Source organism: Gavia stellata, chromosome 3 (genome assembly GCF_030936135.1).
Source record: "Gavia stellata isolate bGavSte3 chromosome 3, bGavSte3.hap2, whole genome shotgun sequence".
NCBI classification, from domain to species: domain Eukaryota; kingdom Metazoa; phylum Chordata; class Aves; order Gaviiformes; family Gaviidae; genus Gavia; species Gavia stellata.
Window position 1 is genome coordinate 86356 of NC_082596.1, and position 18438 is coordinate 104793.

Consider the following 18438-nt stretch of genomic DNA (forward strand, 5'->3'; position numbering starts at 1 on the left):
CACAGAATCACTACGGTTGGAAAAGACCTGTAAGATCATCAAGTCCAACCTAAAAAAAAAAAAAAAAAAACAAACACAACAAACACCCCACACCAAAAACCCACCACACAACAACAACAACAAGCCACAACCCACCCAACACCACACAGCACCATGTCCATTAAGCTACATCCCACAATGCCACATCCACACGCTCCTTGAATACCTCCAGTGATGGTGACTCCACCACCTCCCTGGGCAGCCTGTTCCAATGCTTCACCACTCTCTCAGTAAAGAACTTTTTCCTAATATCCAGCCTGAACCTCCCCTGGCACAACTTGAGGCCGTTTCCCCTTGTCCTGTCACTTGTCACTTGGGAGAAGAGACCAACACCCACCTCACCACAACCCCCTTTCAGGTAATTGGAGAGAGAGATAAGGTCTCCCCTCAGCCTCCTCTTCTCCAGGCTGAACAACCCCAGCTCCCTCAGCCGCTCCTCATCAGACTTGTGTTCCAGACCCCTCACCAGCTTCATCGCCCTTCTCTGGACACACTCCAGCACCTCAATGTCCTTCTGGTAGTGAGGGGCCCAAAACTGAACACAGCATTCGAGGTGTGGCCTCACCAGCGCCGAGTACAGAGGCATGATCACCTCCCTGCTCCTGCTGGCCACACCATTTCTGATACAGGCCAGGATGCCGTTGGCCTTCTTGGCCACCTGGGCACACTGCTGGCTCATCTTCAGCCGGGTGTCGATCAACACCCCCAGGTCCTTTTCTGCAGGGGAACTTTCCAGCCACTCATCCCCAAGCCTGTAGCCTTGCATGGGGTTGTTGTGGCCAAAGTGTAGAACCCGGCACTTGGCCTTATTGAACTTCATCCGGTTGGCCTCAGCCCATCGATCCAGCCTGTCCAGATCCCTCTGCAGAGCCTTCCTACCCTCAAGCAGATCAACACTCCTGCCCAACTTGGTGTCGTCTGCAAACTTGCTGAGGGTGCACTCTATCCCCTCATCCAGATCATCAATGAAGGCATTAAACAAGACCGGTCCCAAAACTGAGCCCTGGGGGACTCCGCTTGTGACCGGCCGCCAGCTGGATTTCACCCCATTCACCACAACCCTCTGGGCTCAGCCATCCAGCCAGTTTTTTACCCAGCGAAGAGTGTACCTGTCTAAACCACGAGTCGCCAGCTTCTCCAGGAGAATACTGTGGATAACAGTGTCAAAGGCTTTGCTGAAGTCCAGGTAGACAACATCAACAGCCTTCCCCTCATCCACTAGGCGGGTCACCTGGTCATAGAAGGAGATCAGGTTGGTCAAGTTTCACAAGGTTGGCTAAGTTTCACTTTATCTATTTCCACCTCTGTCACTGCATGAAAAATACTCCGTTCCTCAGGCCGGAGTTACCTCCAGAGGGGCACGTCAGCGTTGAACGTTGAACGAACGTTCACCTCCCTTTTTCAGTAAAGAGGGCTGAGCTCCTCCGGTCACCCCTTACTCAGCAGGTTTTCTATCAGTTTAGTCATTCCTGTTTCTGTTCCTGAAGTTTGCTCAATGATTCAGCATTCTCACGCTGCTGATACAAGACACACTCCCCTGGTTGTGGTCAGACCTACGTCTTTTACAAAGCCAACAGTTAACCGAGATCTCCTACGCATCAAGAGAGAGCGAATGCAGGATGTTGCGGTCCCATCGCAAGCTCATTTTCAGAGCTACCACTCGTCACTCATCGCAATCTTGCACTTCAACATACAAAAATACGCTGTTTTTTACAGCAAAATGAACCTGCTTCTAACTCAGGGGTGAAAAAAACTCAGACATTCAGCTGAAGTTCACTTCACCCACGTAGCTTCAGGTAATCCACTCCGGCGTTTGAACGCTTGGCCGTTGTTTCTAGAAGTTCGGGTGTTTCTAGCTCGCCCAGCGTGAGCGAGTTTGAACCACACTGCGTATTTCTGTGCAGAAAAACTTCCGGGGGGGTCACCGTTATTAAACTTCTCCCTCAAAGACCAACACGCACTGGAGTTTGTTTGACAACTGGCTCCTCCTCACCAGGTCCGAGCCCCGTTGCAGTGTGAACGGGGTTTTTTTTTCCAATTCCCCTGCAAACCGGTGGCAGGTCTGCCTGGAAGTTCTGCACGGCGACTGAAGTCTCTTCCATCTCGTGCGGATACGTGTGGTTCCTCTATTGAGCCACGAATGTATTTCAAGCCTCCACGCTGGAGGATTAAAAGCCGTGATTCCCACAGAATTTGCAACAGAGACCTCTGAATCACAGAATCACTAAGGTTGGAAAAGACCTGTAAGATCATGAAGTCCACTCTGCGCGCTTTCTGGTGCGGTTAAGGCAGGAATCCAACGGGATTCTGGCTGCTGCCAGCTGTAGCGATTCACTGAGAAGCCGCAGCACAACAGGCACGAGCTGAAGGTCTTAATCCACACCATTTCACCTACGAAACGATCGTAGCTGAGCGGATGCTGAGAAGGTTGACTGTTGACGTTGGTGTGCTGAAGGGGAAGGAGAAGAACTGGGAATAACCCTACTATAGAGATGCAACATGATGTAAACCAGCAGGTCCTCAAGACATTTAAAAAACTTGTCAAGAAAACGAGTGACAATGACACGGTAAGGACCAGCGGATGCTTTGAAGCACACCACAGATCCAGAACTGAAAAGACTAACCTTAAGCGAATCGGATGTATTATTACTCAAGAAGCAAGAAGAGAATTTTTAACCACAAGTTCCTGGGAAAATGAAGACATGAAGAGCAGCTTGCAAACCCTGCCCTCCAGAAAAGGAAGAGCAATCCAAGTACAGGGGTCCGGTACTAACAATGGAGATGGGAAAAATGAAAGATAATGAAATGCAGACCCAAAAGCTGTGTTTATTGAGAGATATGGCGAACCTGCGGAAGACCGACAAAACCGGTTACTAACGGCCGTGAAGGATGGAGAAGTAGCCAGGAAGAATGGAGTATATTCAACCAAGAAGAGGTTATTCTGCAATTACAAGCTACGGAGAGCTTGCAGCTGGATGTTCCAAGCCAGAGCCCGTGCAGCACCTCCTCGGGGTACGTGCCCCCACGCAGCTCCGCTCGGCAGCCTGTCAGGGCTGAGGAGTGGGGGGCCCGTCGCCCCGGACCTGCTGCTGAACCTGCCCCGCTCACTAGTCCCCCAGTTCTTTCCGCTGGATGTTTTCTGTTGTGCGGGCGAGCAAAGCAGCTCTTGTGGCAGAGTACCAGAGCCCAGGCACGGTACGGAGCGGGAGTCCAGGAACGGCACGGAGCGGGAGCCCAGGCGCGGCACGGAGCGGGAGCCCAGGCGCGGCACGGAGCGGGAGCCCAGGAACGGCACGGAGCGGGAGCCCAGGCGCGGCAGCCGGTACGGCGAAGGGCAGCCGCCCTTTTGGGGAGCAGAGGGCTGCTCGGCTGGTACTGCACTTCTTCCAGGCATCCGTCCCAAGACGAAGACCTGCTAATAGATGGCTGCGTAACTCTCATAGTTGACATAAAGCGTTTAATTTTGATTGTCTTACAGGAGCCTATTTATCTGACAAGCTTTCAAAAAAGTGCAAAACGCATTTTTTATTAATTGGTCAATAACTGTCTTCCTGAAAGGAGGGGGGAAGCTTCTCTGCTTTGAGAGAGGTTGTCAGTTCTCTGCTCTTAGCAGAGCTCAAAGTACTGCTGTCGGCACTCCACCTAGTGGTTTACAGACCATTTATAATTAATAATGCTAATGTTTGCTTTAGCGAGAGCCAGCGGAGCAGCCAGAACGCAGCCTAGAGACCTATAATGCATTTGTGAATGCTCTCATCTTTAATACAGGGGTACGAGCCTAGACACCTGCATCTCAAAACATGCCAGAGGACTGCAAAAGCCAGGGAAATTTAGACGAGCACCATGTGCTGGGACCGCAAGACTGGCAGCTGGGTTTAAAGAGGGCTCTTGGTGTTGCTTATTCTTCCCGCCACGGACAGAAAACAATCGCGCAGAAGCCTCCCACACGAACTTCTTGTGATTACGGCTGGGACCAGAGCTGCCAGAAGACACGATGCATCACAGTGAGTGGCAAAGTAATTGTTTTAGGCAGCTGATAGCTTTTCCAGGCAAGTGGAAAAAAAGGGCTTCCAATCCAGGGACGCACAAGTTTATCCTGTTGTGGAGTTAACCGTGGGTTCATTACTAAGAACATCTGATACAACTCGTACAACTGCTGGAGGACTAACGAAGATTTCGTTTTGCTTCGTTTTTTAGGGAAGGAGACAAGCGTGGTGAGTACGCTTCGTTGAGGCAGCTTCTTGCTCACTCAAGGTTGGCTGCACATGAGTTTTGCATTCAAAGCCACCCTAGGACAGTCACTTACCTCCCTTGAAAAGGAAAACAGAAAGAGCCACCTCTGCTGCCTACGGACCCATGAAACCGCACCGTCGATAACGGTACACAAATCTTTTACCTCCCGCCATTCACCGAGAGGTTAGAAGGACAATCTGCTTTTCCTGCTCCTCTTGCGAAGAGCCCGAGGAGAAGCACAGCCTAGATGCAAGGCTGAGTGCTCGTACCTGGGGCAAATAGAAGATGAAGAGAATCATCTAGAATGACCTTGGAGACGAAGCAAGTTCTCTCCCCTCCCATGAACACCAGAGGTGCTAGAGAAGTGATCTGCAAGCACAAGATACAGTAATGAAATCCAAGAAAAGGGAGGCTTTGGAACATAGTGTGGAAGAAATATTTTTCCACTGCGAAACTGTCCCTTCGAAACCCCCCACCCGCCCTCCTGGTTCATCATCCAGCAAGAACAGAGGGCTGCTTGCTCTGTTTTCCGTGAGACCCAGAACCAAATTCCTTAGAAACAACGGCAGAGATGAAGAACGGCATATGATAAACTTCACTGACGTATGATTCACTCCACTTTGCGGAGAGGTAAACAAGAAACAAAGAAACAAACAAAAAAGCACTTTAAATCCAGATTTATAAAGGCACCTAAGGGAATCAGACACCCACCCCCCATACTCATTGGCCTTCAACAGGTATCTAAACTTAAAGGCAACTGCAAGCATCTCAGTGCAAGCCCTACAGCGGGCAGATTACGCACAGATCCTGCTGTCCGGGCGGGCAGCCAGTTCCTGCTGCACCACTCAAGGACTCTGATTAGGTGACATCAACTAAATTCTTCTGTCTGACCACCATGAGAAAAAGTCACGTAAGGGTGAGCAACAGTGCCCTCATCATCTCTAAAGGTAAGGCAGGATTTATCAGTGGCACTCAAGATCACCCATTTTGCCTCCGGACCCAACAGCAAATACCGGGTGAGCGGTATCCAGCAGGAATTTAACTGGGTGCAAGTAAGAAGTCAAGAGCCTGGAGGAAGAATAGGGTATTAGAAAGAAGGACAGCAGATGTTATCCCAAATGACTTGAATACCCTGGTGCAGCGTGAGACAAGACAGAATAGTTGTGCTTGGTGGGAGAAAAAAAAAAAAAACAAACCACAAGGGAAAAACCCAGCACCATGCATTGACTGAAATTTCAGATTGTAACCCCCGGGGCAGGGAAGGAAGTTCCTGAAGTCTTCGCAGCCTTTCCAACTGATACCTCAAAGCAGAGCCGTCCTCCAAAGAAGCTTTACGCTGTGTGTGGGGTCACAGGTTTGGTTGCTGTGGCACCAGGTCTTTAATGGGTTCTAATCGTGTTCGAAAGGTCCCTCCGCCACCCCCTTCTCGCCCTAAGCAGAAAGCCTCTTAAAGCCCGGGCGATACTCCCGAGACACCTGGAAGCTGAAACAGAGAGCAAGCAAGCAGCAGCCAGCCTTCTCTCAGACGAGGTCTTAAAAATAACGCGTTCAGGAAAGAAATCACTGGGCAAACTCTCCTGCATTTTCTGCCATCCCCTTCCCACATACATACTGCTTCATGGCTATCAGCTTGGAGTCCATGCTCTCCTGCTTTCCTTTCATCACCTGGATGTCAGTCAGTAACTTGGTTACATTGTCTTGCCGAACCTTTATATCCTCATTCTTTATACTGGATACCTGGAGACAGAAAGGAAGATGTCAGTGATGTTTCCCTCCTACAAAATGGTTATTTAAGCTTCAAAGTTGATACTGCAAATCATTCATCTCCCCGCTCTAGACCAGCCGCTGCAGTCGCACCTGAGTGCGTTGTGTCAAGGGACTAAAACCAGCTGCCTACAAAGCAAGTTTTCTGCGGGCACGTTGCTATTTGAAAACATCAAATTCTGTCGCAGCCTAAAAAAAAGTATCATTTTGGATCAGAAAGAGAGTGCTCAGGTAAAAGCGAAGGCCTGCACAAGAGCTGTTTGCCTATGCAAGCCTTCAGACAGGCAACGGACCGAGACATTCCTACCTCTGACAATCCTCAACCTAAAACTTCGCGGCCACAAAGACCAGGGAGCACATCTGCACTGACGAGAGGAAACAAACATTCTTCTCGCACACTTTCAAAAGCCTCTGCTGCGTGCAGTGAACTGAATATCGGTCTCAGCAACTAAGACCGTCATTAGCTGGTTTGAGAAAGAAAATCAGGAGAAAAAGGGCAGGCGAGCTCACTGCAGCAGAGAGGCCCGCAGGCGGAACGGTAAGCCTCTTCCAGAGATCCCTGAGCAGCAGCCGGTCGCTCGACATCCTCATCGTTTCCACTACGAGTGTTAAAGCAGCTGAGGAGACGATTCTGAGCAGACGATTTTATTTTTCTGATAAAATACTCACGAGAAATGACGCCTAGGCATGTTTCACAAGAGCTGTACCACGTGAGAAGCCTATGAATCTGCCAACCGTTATAGGGGTTAACACATCTCACCCATTCAATAGCAGCTTCTCTCCACTTCACTTGCCAGCAGGTCGTATATCTTTAAGATCTCTTTACATCCTTCTAACGCGTTTGCCCACTGTGAAAATGTCTAGAGGAACTAAATGCCTCAGTGAAAGTGGCACTTACGGTTATTTGAGAGCACCCTGGGATAGACAGAAGAGTGAGCTACTCTCTCTACACGCTGCTTTGATTAGTGTTTGGAAAAGAATGACAAAAACATGTTTCTCCAGCCCACACTTCAGGACTAATAAATTAGCCTGGAAAGTTCATAAGCGTTTTTGGAACTCCTGATACCAACTGCTGCTACGCCATGTCTTCAGTACATCTACTGCAATTCGGTATTTCAAGAAATGCGGGCAGTTGTAAGGCACATCTGTGAGTTTAAAGGGAGAATGTGTAAGTTTGTATTTGGGATACACTGGAGGTTAACACATTGAAAATAATTCAGGCATCTTATCCTTCTTCTTCCTCCTTCCACTACATCTAACACATCTTCATGGGTCTGTGTGCGTACACACTGTATGTACGTACTTTTCATTCCTTGAAGCGTTTTAAGTAAAGACTGCAGCTCAGCTAGCGATCGCTCTCCCTCCTACTGAAAGGTACAATAGCTCTTCAGTCCCTCCAGAGGACAGAGCAAACCTCCCTCCATCAAGCTAAACTCAAACAGATGCTACTTGTCCAGAAAACCAGGAAAAATGTAGTGACCCTTTTTACTGAACTCAGAAACAATCTGGTTGGGCAGGCCAGAGCGCCGGCTGTTTTCTGTTGGTGGTGTGGGAGAGCGGGGAAGTCTCCAGCAGCGCCGTAAAGAACCTAATGCTGAAAACAGTGAGAAAAAGACCCACGAACAAAAGGGGCTGGTACCAAGAACCTGAAGGCAGCTGATCAGCAGGATGGCACTGCGGCTTGTGCCTGGGCGAGAGGGCAGAGGCAGCGAGAAGCGCTGCTGGCGTAAAACAATAACCAATGACGCCAACGTCCATCCACCCTTAGAGCACACTGATGCTGTTCAGATTAATCCTCTGGTCTAAAACAGCGTATCTAGAGCAAGATCTGTTGTGCAAACTTACGCTGGTTACTTTCCTCTTGATGTTCTCCAGGAGATGTTCCTGGCCTCGGATGAAGTATGGATGCTGGAATTCAGTATCATCTTTCTCTGGCTTCACCAGTCCTCCCTGCTCAATGTGGACAACCTTTCGAAAGCCATCTGAAAATCAAAGGGTACATGATTGGAGAAAAGCTTAACAGGCTAAACGTGAACTTGAGAAAGCAGAAACTAGCACAAGTTACCCTTGTTCGCTTAAATACCCAGTGCTCTATCACTGTGGTATTCCTTTCTAACCGATCTCATCCTAAAAATGCTATGTGGAATGAGAAACCCTTCCTTACATTGACAGACGTTTGGACAGAGGCTTATGCTGATCCTCTCCACATGGTTTAACAGCATACGAGTCCTCTCCAGCCACCGCATCCTTCCCCTGCCTCCGATTCTCCCCAGGAGCGCGGAGCCAGGCCACTCAGCCACCTGCCTTGAGCAAAGGCTCGACACAGACGGCGGCGAAGATGGCATCCACTACTACATCCCAGAACCATTTGGAAAAACACCTTTTGCTGCGCTCGCAAGACCAAGTTATGCCGATGTTCGGCTGGTAGCACGGGTCAGCAAGAAGAAAGGCTGAAATTACTGGAACGAAACAAAGAGTCTCCAGTTAACCTCAGCATTTCCTGATAAAAGCCCCGCACTCCCAGGGAACTGTCCTGTCACATGAGTAAAGAGCATCTCACAGAATCACTAAGGTTGGAAAAGACCTGTAAGATCATCAAGTCCAACCATCAACCAAAAAAAAAACCACCACCATGCCCACTAAACCATGTCCCACAATGCCACGTCCACACGTTCCTTGAATACCTAATCTCGCCTTGCCTTTTCAGGGCAGAGCAAGGCAAGGCAAGACATACATTTAAAGAAAACTTTTTCAAAAATACCACCAAAAAGAGCCTCAAACACTTAGCCCACCCTCCAGGCAACCCCCGAGGGCTTATGTTTTACTTATTCAGGTAACAGAATGGTTTCTGAAAGCGATTAGCCGTGTACTCAGCAGCATACGTGATGCAGATAAAGCACCACTGCCTATCATCTCACGTACTACTGAAACCAGGAACACTTTGGAGACAGAGCCACGCACGTGTCCATCAGCACACAGTGGAGATGACGAGTTATCACTGCACTGAATCGAACTCCCAAGCCCCTCCGTTCTCCGTCTCAGCGCCTTCTCGCTGCAGCACGTGCTACCTCACCCTACCAGTCCGTGATGCAGACTACTGTAGCTGGCACGCCTATGATAAATCGGCACATTCCGGGCACTCTGATCCTTACCCTGAAAATAAGGAGCACTTTTCTTATAGGGAAGGAGACCCCAAGGCACAGAAGGTAAATAAATGACCTCCCAAAGGCTTCAGAGCCTTTCCAGAAAACTTCCTCCTGAGTGAGCTGGACAACACTACCAGGACAGAGCTGACAATCTCTGCCGTTCTCTGCAAACAGGGTCAGTAGTCCTGAAGCTGACGTTCGAGTTAACAATCTCCTCACCTTAACATCAAAGCCCAAAATTCTTTTTTTTAACCAGTCTACGCCACCTTAAGGAATATAAATCCACATCGTTTTTCTCATTCTAACATGCGACGATTAAAAACATCCTGGCCCACGCAGTTCCCCAGAACCACAGCGACAAGCACCGCTTTTGTTATTCCCGCAGCAAAACAACCTTCTGGTGAGGGTGACGGTGCAATTCCTCTGCTGCGTGGGGAAGGGAGAGGCACGGCACGCTGGAAAGCGCTTCCTCAACAGTTCAGGCAGAAGTGATGCGCCAAAGTCTTCAGATGCACTTAAAACACCTAAAAGCCACTCAAGAACAGAGTGCAGCGCATCAAAGTATTTTTGGATCTCGGCATTTCTGTAAACGGCTAGAATAAATCAAGAGTGTTATTTAAATTGCTCAGACCACAGCTGTGCTAAAAAAAAAAAGCTTCCTGCACTTGCAGCAGAAAGTGATTTAGAGAAATTACACGTTATTGTAGTGATATTAGCCAGTTTTCGCTTATTCAAGTGATCCTTAAAAACTAAAGGCCCGGTCACGAAGCACAGAATGTGCCCCACAGCTATTCAAAGAGCTGGTGTTGAAAGGTAATGAAAATGTCATCCTTTCTAATAACATTGGAATGCTCTCTGCAGCCCACATCTGGAGCATTAAAGTTAATCCCCGATATAACCTCCACGTGAGAGGTGTATGAAAGGCATCCTTTATGTCGCTGCCTATCACAAGAACCCGCAGCCAAAACGTAAATGCAGACCTGTGTGCGCGGGGAGGAAGCCGAGCAGACTGCCGTGAAGCAATGTCTCTGGGATAATCCCGGAACGTTCCTGCTAGCTGGCAGGAAAGAGCAGCTACAAACGCACCCATCAATCTCGGAGCATTTACACAGTCAGGCAGTTCTCGATTTCCCTGCACATCCGAAGGGTAAGAGGAGGATTAAGCGGTGTAAGTTTGGAAAACCGGGAAGGGGGGAGCATGGGGAAAAAGAATATTGCTTGATTAGTAGAGGGCAGGGAGCCGGTAGCACGGAGATACTCGGTCAGAACAGCAAAAGCTTTGGACAGTCCTGCACCCGTGCACTGAAGGGACCCGACCTGACGCAGCAACTCAGATGCAGTTTGCTCATACAGCAACTAGAACAGGAGCAGAGGGGTCCCTGGAGAAAATTTCCACCTGAGCTGGCAGCAGATTCCTTCTTTTGGCTGCGGGTGTGCCCAGAGAGGCGAGCAAGGCTCAGCACACGCCGCCAAACACCGGTTCTGGAGAATTTCATAACCCTCGCTCGGGTTTTGCCTTGGGATCCACAGCCTGAAAGCTAGCTCGGAGCGCTCTTCACGTCACTGGACTACTCACCCAGCCAGGATAAGGAACTTCAAACTTCCCTGTGAACAGGTGATATAATTACGCTAACACGAAGCGATCTGAGAAAAATGCAACAATAACTGTGCTATAAACAAGCAAGTGCCAATAAACTAAGTGTAGAAGATCATGTTCCATTTTGGGTGTCGTCTTCTTTACTACTTGTCCTTCAGCAATCCCCGTTCTTCAGGCAAACAGGACAGGCAGCGTAGGGACAAACTCCCAATTTATTTTCAAGTTTGGACATAAATCTGCCGTGTCACTCAACTCTAAAATAAGTTGAAATCCTCAAACTGCTACCAATCACCAGCTAAGAAACCCCTTTTATAATTCAAGTAAATCAAAGCTTCTATAACACAGATTGGGGAGAACAGGATCAACCTTAAAACACAGATTAAGCATAGAAAAGGAGTTACAAACACCTGAACACGGAAGTTACATTTACTCATTTCCTAGGGCAAGACGCAAAGCCTGGCTTTCCGTCATCTCAGTGCCGCACCGCGCTATCACGGCAGCGTAACTGAACATGTCAGAAAGATCCAAAAGTCGGGTCGAGGGCAGGAATTTTGTTTGGAGAACCCAGCCCTTGAGGTCTTAAAAAAAAAAAAAAATCTCAGTTCCATTTCTGATCAGAACACGTTTTTTCCAGAAATACTGAGCCACTTGGGAAAGGTGCTGTTAGAAAGACGTTTCAGCCCTGTCTTAGCTTGTCTTGGAGATTTATTACTTCTTTTCCCCCCCCTTTTTAATAGAACACCTTATCACTCAGATGTGCTTTTTCCGATCACCTAATTCTGTTCCAGCTCTTCTATCCCTGCTATTGAAAGGAGCTGACACACGGAATAATGTTATCCCCCCTGCCCTTTCAACATCCCAGACAGTGAGAGGGAACAGCCCGGACAGCTCGCTTTCTTCTTCTTACTCCCCAGTTACAACGGCGTCAGTCGGAGCGGCGGCCCTTACCTTGTTTTACAAGCTAATGCTTGGGCTGATCCTACCCCGAAGCGTTCCAGGACACGCAAGTACTAAAGGCACCTGCAGACATGTGCTTCGGAGGGAAATATCACCCTCCTCCCTCCAAACACAAGTCAGATGCGGTGACGGGACAGGAGAAGCGCAGCTGGAAAGGTCACTCGGAGCAGGGAAGCAAAGCCACTGAAGGAGCCTGTCCTTCTGCAGGGTGACCTCCCGCTCCCCACCTGAGCCTTCCTACCTGTCCTCCAGCAAAAGAAAGAGCAAGCAAGGCGAAAAGCGCCGGTAAGCGACATTCCGGAGGTGCCCGGCTGTCCCGTCTCTAATTACACACAAGTCGCCCAATGACATCCTCGTTCTCCTGGCAGGATTTGGTATTTTGGGCATACCTCTCCTCAACTGCGATGGGAAACGGAGTATTCCCTAATGCTCTGGGACCCTTCTCAGAGAGCTACGCAAGCGGGTGCCGCTTTCCACGTACACGTGTGCCTAAGTAACAAAACCCCCAAAACCAAACAAACCCAGGAGACAAGAAAAGGTCAGGTTAAACCAATTTGATTTTCTTCCGATAGAAGAAATAGAAAAGCAGCAGACATCTCAACCAAAGCACGACATCCTCCAAGGAGGAAAATCAGCAAGACGAAACTGATACAATATGGGCGAAAACCCAACAGAAAAAGCCTGATTTAGGGAGCAGTTGGCAAAAAATACGGTAGTGCTGTGTGTAAGAGCGTGGGCCCAGTCCAATTCGGCATCTTCATTAACGGCACGAAGGACCGAACAGAGCATGTTTGCTCAACTGGCTGATAAAACACAGCGGGGAAGAGCGGCAAATGTGTTGAAAGACACGACTGCAATTCAAAGTGATTTGACAAGAGGAATGAAAGTCACTACTGACAAATACAAGGCACAGCTCTGAGGCAGGAATAAACCCAAACAAATACGGGAGGGAAAACCACCGGGTAGATAGTAGCCGAACAGAAGACGATCTGAACGCTGTGGTGGATCACGAACTGAACATAAAAGTCAATGTCACAGCGCTGAGAAAAAGGCCAGTGCCATAACGGGATACACACGGAAGTATCGCCTTCGAGACACACGAATTACTCTGTTCTATCCAGTGATACACCCAACGTTGGCCAATACACTTCAACAAAGAGATGGAACAAAGGCAGTTCAGAAAGGAATGTAAATGATTAAAAGCTGGAAAACAACCTACGAGAATTAAAAAACCACGCTGTTCAACAAAAAAAAAAAAGAAAAAAGAAAGAAAGAGAGGACTGAGGAGAGGTATCAAGTTTTCAAAGACACGAAGGCTGATGAAAAGGGAAAAGGAATAAATCTCTTTATATCCACAGCAGATAGAAGTGGAGGATTTAAACTGTAGCCTGGAAGGTTTGGGTTAGACATTTGGCAATCAACTCCACTGCTTCACTATCCTTACACCAACAGCACTTCCTTGATGAACTTACGGAATCCTGATTACTGGAGACTTGGAAAAAATAGGTTAGATGCAAAGTCATCAGGAACAACACAGAGGTAGTTGATCCTGCCTTGAAGCGGAGGATTGGAACAAATGATTGTGAGGTCCCTCCAGCCCTATTCTATGGATTGTTTTTTTTTTTTAAATAATTGCTGTTTCGAAGAGCAAGTTCAGCCAATGCCCGCTCTACGCTGGCAGCAACATCCCCTCAAGAAAGCGAGTAGAAAATGAACAAGTCGTCACATGTGGTGGTCCCGCCTCGCTGGAAGCAGTCCAAAGGAGGTCCTTCTTCACGGCACAGGACGGCAAAGAGTGCCGTCGCAAACGTTAATGATGGGTGAACACAAAGGAAGCATTCCGAACTCCTGCGCTAATAATCGGGAATAATATCAAGAAGTCTGAGAGTCTGAGGTTCTTTATATCTAGCAGAAGTTTTCAGTTTTAGAAGTTGTTACTCCCTTCAGCAGAGGCCAAGCTTAAAAATACCACTTGGTCCCCAAAAACTGAGTGACTGCAAACGCTCCCAACTCAATGGAACGTCCCCTATGTTAAACCTGGGCAGAAAAGGGGAACCTTATTTCAGGATGAACTTTACACTTCGCACTCTGAGCTGCCCAGAAGATACTTACACATATTGAGCTGCCGTACAAAGCTGGCCATGTTGTTATGTTTGAAGTACTTTGGAAGCACCTCCTTGGCAAATTGGCCTTGGTCAAACACATGGAAGCTGTTTCCACTCTGTCAAAAAACAAAACAAAATGAAGCATTATCAACCACCGTTACACAGAAAAGAGAGAAGCCCACCTGCCCTTCATTTCACAGATATAAAGTCTACGTCGCTGTGGGTGAGATCAGTAACGGCCCCATCTCTTGGAGTCCCTCGGCTGCAGTAAGAACGCACTTTATTAGCTTTGTTGGGAGCTGTTACCATCTGACCAACGCAGGCTCTCGCGAACGCAGTTCAGAGGGACCTCACCTACATCCTTCAGCTCCTGATGCGGATAGCGTTTAGCAGGTCACCGCGTCCCAGCTGAGCCGGGGTGAGTGCCCACAGGAGCACTCTCAGCCAACGGCAGCTAAATCACGCTGCCTTGCGCTCGGCCCAGAAGAACAACACGCATCTGTCCGTTATCGAGAACGGGCCGATAACTCTTTACGCTGTGATCAAGCTACTAAGGTGGAAGTGCCGGCAGAGCACAACTCCCCAGAGACTTAAAAACCACAACCCAGCAGGTGACGCGGTCTACAAAGATTAAACCTCAATTTGCGCAACTGCAAATCCATTAATTCCCCAGCTTGTCCCAATTAACTTGTTTTCGTATCTACAGCAACAGCCAACGATCTTCCGAGCAAATTAAGATGACCAGGCTAGTCTGACTTTAAACATCAACATCTGCAGACAAATGAAGGCAATCCTGTGTCCCGCCAGGCTCGGGCAGCTCGCTGTGCCCATGCAGACGAGGTCCAGAGCAGCTAAAAGCAACACACGCTGTTGCTGGCAGAGCAAGAGCAAGGCTGACTTAACAAGCTTTAATTTTGCACTGCGACTGGTAAACATTTCCTATGCGTAGATTTAAAAAGTAGGCATAGGTAAGAGACGGGAGGAAGCGTTCCTGCGCCTCTAAACCCTGAGGTACTTCTGCTGATGGATTTTGGGAAACGAACTATCACCCGTGGAACAGTGCATGCCAAGAATAACTAGTTATTTTGACTATTATAACTATCTTGACTAGTAGTCAGGATCACGTTTCAGCCACTTCGCTTTCAGGTCTGTGGTGCCGTTTTATCAAGTATGGTTTCTATTACCTTTCTGGCACGCTGCGCAGGAATTACACTGTCAACATAAGCATCTGCAAAACAGCAGAAGAAGGGATTTTCATTCTGGCAAAGCGACACAAGAATTCCGAACGCGTTTTACAACCCGGACTTTCTTCCATGACAAAGTCCTGCTTCTGATCCATCCTCCTGCTAATATCATCCCACGTACCACCAGCACAGAGCGCTGGCAGGAGCACCAGGGAGCCAAGCCCGACAAGATACCGACAGGTCATTGCACGGCCGTGAAGCAATCAGACTTCAAAAGAAAAGCGGCGGGGCCAGGCCAGACCACCCACACGACAGCAGAGCGATGGTGCCTCCAGAACTCCAAAGTCCCCCCCAATTCACAAGAGGGACTCAATGAAAGCACCCCCTCAAGCAGGGGCCGCTACTTCAGTATTAAACTCGGTTATGCTGCACAAGGTCGGAAGAGCCCCCTCGCCCGTGACTGCGCTGAGCAAGACGACGAACACAAAACCATGAGCGTCCCACAAACCCCGGTCTTGTCAGATGGGTGCTGCAGCCGAACACCGCGAGCATCTGCAGACAGTCTCCAACGCCCAGCACGAACCTCCGGGGAGAAGATGAGGCCGACGTCTTCCGAACGGACTTAGGAGTATCAGACTGAATCTCCAGGAGACTCGATTTTCAGACAGGCACGTCTTATTTTTAAAGTTACGGGGCAGAGTCAATGTAGCATTAATCCTAAAGAATGAAGACTATTAAAAAAAAAAAACCAAAACAAACCCAAAACAGACTCTAAAAGATTCTGCTTGGCAATAACAAAACCAGGCAGAGTTTATTAGAAGTTCGCAGTTTGGGCTTTTTGGTCCATGGATGATCGTTGCGCCTTCAGAGGATTCACCTGCGTTTGAGTATTTGTTTTCATTAAGGTCCTTTGCTCCTTATCCAATACTTAAGAGTCCTCCGAGGTGATTCTAATAGCAAAAAACGCAACAGAAAGATGGCAATGACAGAAGGGAATGCACACCAGCCATCTCCCTAAAGATGGCAACCCACAACAAAGAAAACATCTTTCAGTCCCATTCCACGCCTTTTTGTTTTGCTGGAGTTGCTCCACTCCGGAGTTCTTGCTTTTTTGCCCCCTAAAATAATGCAGTTTGCTGGTGGTCTCCGCAGCACTACAGCCATTCGCTCTACATCCAAAATACTCCGCTCCCTTCATCTACGTCCAGATCCCCCAACCTGCCTCGCCTGCGAACTCCGCTCCTGCCCAGCCCTGTGACTCTTCCCAGGTTTAGCTATTCCACAGGAGTCTATCCACGCCGCTAACAACTGTGACAGATTTTCCCTCTGTTTTCATGGGAGGATGGCTATTATGTCCACCAACTTCAAGGAATTTCACCCAAGTCTCAACGCAGTACCTGTTCCTTCCAAGGAAGGGGGGAGAAAGAGGGACCTGAAGACAGGTTCTCTCAGATCTCGTACTATCTGATCTGAGATACAGCATCTCTTCAGATCCAATACTATCAGAAAGACCACACTGGTGATTTCCTTCATAACTTGGAGATTCATCCTAAAAGTTGTACTTTTAACGCTATACCACTTAAGCATTTCTCTCTGCAATTACTAGAAATACTCCCACTTCCAGACTGTTTACGGCCGGCTTACGCACATTTTCTTGCACTCACACCGACTACCTTTCGCTTAACCAGCTCTCCTCCCTTCCCGGCGGTAGTCCAATGCCAACCGGCACGCACGTGCGCCCAACGCACGGCTACCGCTGCTCGGAGCGGCTGCTGCTGCAAAGCGGCAGAAGACTTGGGAGCGAGCTGGAAGGGCAGAGGTCTGTAAGAAGTTTACAGGGAAACCAACCTGAATTCAATCGTCTGTAAGCGACAGGACTATTTGCGCAGGCAGGACTAAATCAACCCTGCACAGGCGTTAACCAAATTCTGCCTCATTTCTATTACTCCAGTTCTCAGGGCCGTCTGGTTTCTCCTGCGCGGCATCCCAAATCTTTGCTGTGTTAACAGAGCCCAGCAGCGTTTTGTGAAAATTTTCTCAACACGCCTTCTGTGCCGAAGTCATTACAAAAACCGCATTCAAAAAGACTGTTCCAAGATCTCATCTTCGAGCAGCTCTGCCATGACCTCTCTCCAGAGCAACCCTCCGAAAACTAATTGTTGGCTCTGCTTCAGCCAGTCCCTCCCCCACAATTCTCATATTAATCCTCATCTTCTCCACTTTCATTTATGATTTTCCAAGCGGCAGAGTATCAAATGCTTTGCAGAAGTCCAGACCCATTAGATCTGCCCTCCTTCCGTTATCCCGAAAAGGATTTCATGTCCAGAGGAGAGGTGAGGAGGTACAATCAATTTTTGGTAAATCTATGTGGTATTTCATCCCATTTCTGTTTACTTCTGTGGCTTTAGTTATTCTCCTCTTCAGAATCATTTCCAAAGCACTTCAAACCATCAAGGTCGGGCTAGTTAGTCATTAATGCTCCTCTTAAAATCGAATAGCTTATACAAATGACGTTCGGCATCTTTCTCGGGGTGATGGCTTATGTTGCAGAAAGGGGACGAGGGGGCTCCTGTTCAAATCCCACTTCTCCCGCACTGTTAGGGGATGCAAACACAAGGATCTCGGCTCCCTGGACTGGCAGAAGTCCCCCCCCGAGCTGAAAGGCCCCTGTTTGACCCCTGCTCGCTTCGCCTGCTGGAACCATGCTCGGCGTCAATGATGCGACCCAACGGGACAGCGCAGGGGTTGGACCGTTTCCCAGCAGTTATCAGGCGTTGTTGAAAGGCAAGAAACGACGCAGGCGGGTCCCTTCACGAGGCAGCGCAAAAGTCATGACAGTAAATGAAATACAGCTTATCTTGCGTAATTTTGGTATACTTTTACCTTGACGCGTTCCAAGTCTACTTCAGCATCAAATGTTTTAGCGCAGATCGGGTTGTTTTGTCAAAAGCCTCAGCTCTCCCTACGAGGGGGACAACATGAAGTCAAAATGACTCATGTAACACTAGACGTTTTCAAGGTGTTGGCCAGCGCCGTACTCACTCCTCGTCTGGACGGGCTCTGACCACCCACTGCACGCTCCAGGTCTCCGCGGCCGCACTGGCACCCCTCTGCTCTCCCCATTCTCCTCCTGCGCAGCCTCGCAGGCTTGAGACACCGTTTATTCTTCCGGCGGACAAAAAAGGAGGTGCCCCCGAAGGATTTGCTGAAACTGATGCTGGGGAAGAGAAGTCAGTTGATTAGGGAAAGTGGCTGAGTTTAGGCTTGGTGTAGAAAAGTCTCCTTCCTAGTCCGGGCGGTGCTTATAAGCCACCGCACAGCGCGTGCGTCTCTCCCAGCTGCCTGCGCGCGCTCTGTAGCAGGACATTCAACAGAAACCCTCAACGACCTCTTCAGAATTAAGACTGCAGAAG

At 48.7% G+C, this 18438-nt stretch overlaps 1 protein-coding gene across 2 annotated transcripts in view; it reads right to left on the reverse strand.

Moving 5' to 3' along the window:
- Positions 1 to 18438, reverse strand: part of HSF1 (heat shock transcription factor 1) — a 71763-nt gene that overhangs the window by 38997 nt on the left and 14328 nt on the right. The window contains exons 2-4 of one of the 2 annotated variants that reach the window (XM_059815471.1): positions 13849 to 13957; positions 7882 to 8018; positions 5885 to 6009 (exon numbers count right to left, since the gene is read on the reverse strand). In XM_059815471.1, coding sequence (XP_059671454.1) covers positions 5885 to 6009; positions 7882 to 8018; positions 13849 to 13957 — 371 coding nt within the window. Of the gene's footprint in view, positions 1 to 5884; positions 6010 to 7881; positions 8019 to 13848; positions 13958 to 18438 lie in introns of those variants that run through there. The other variant, XM_059815472.1, reaches the window with a different exon arrangement.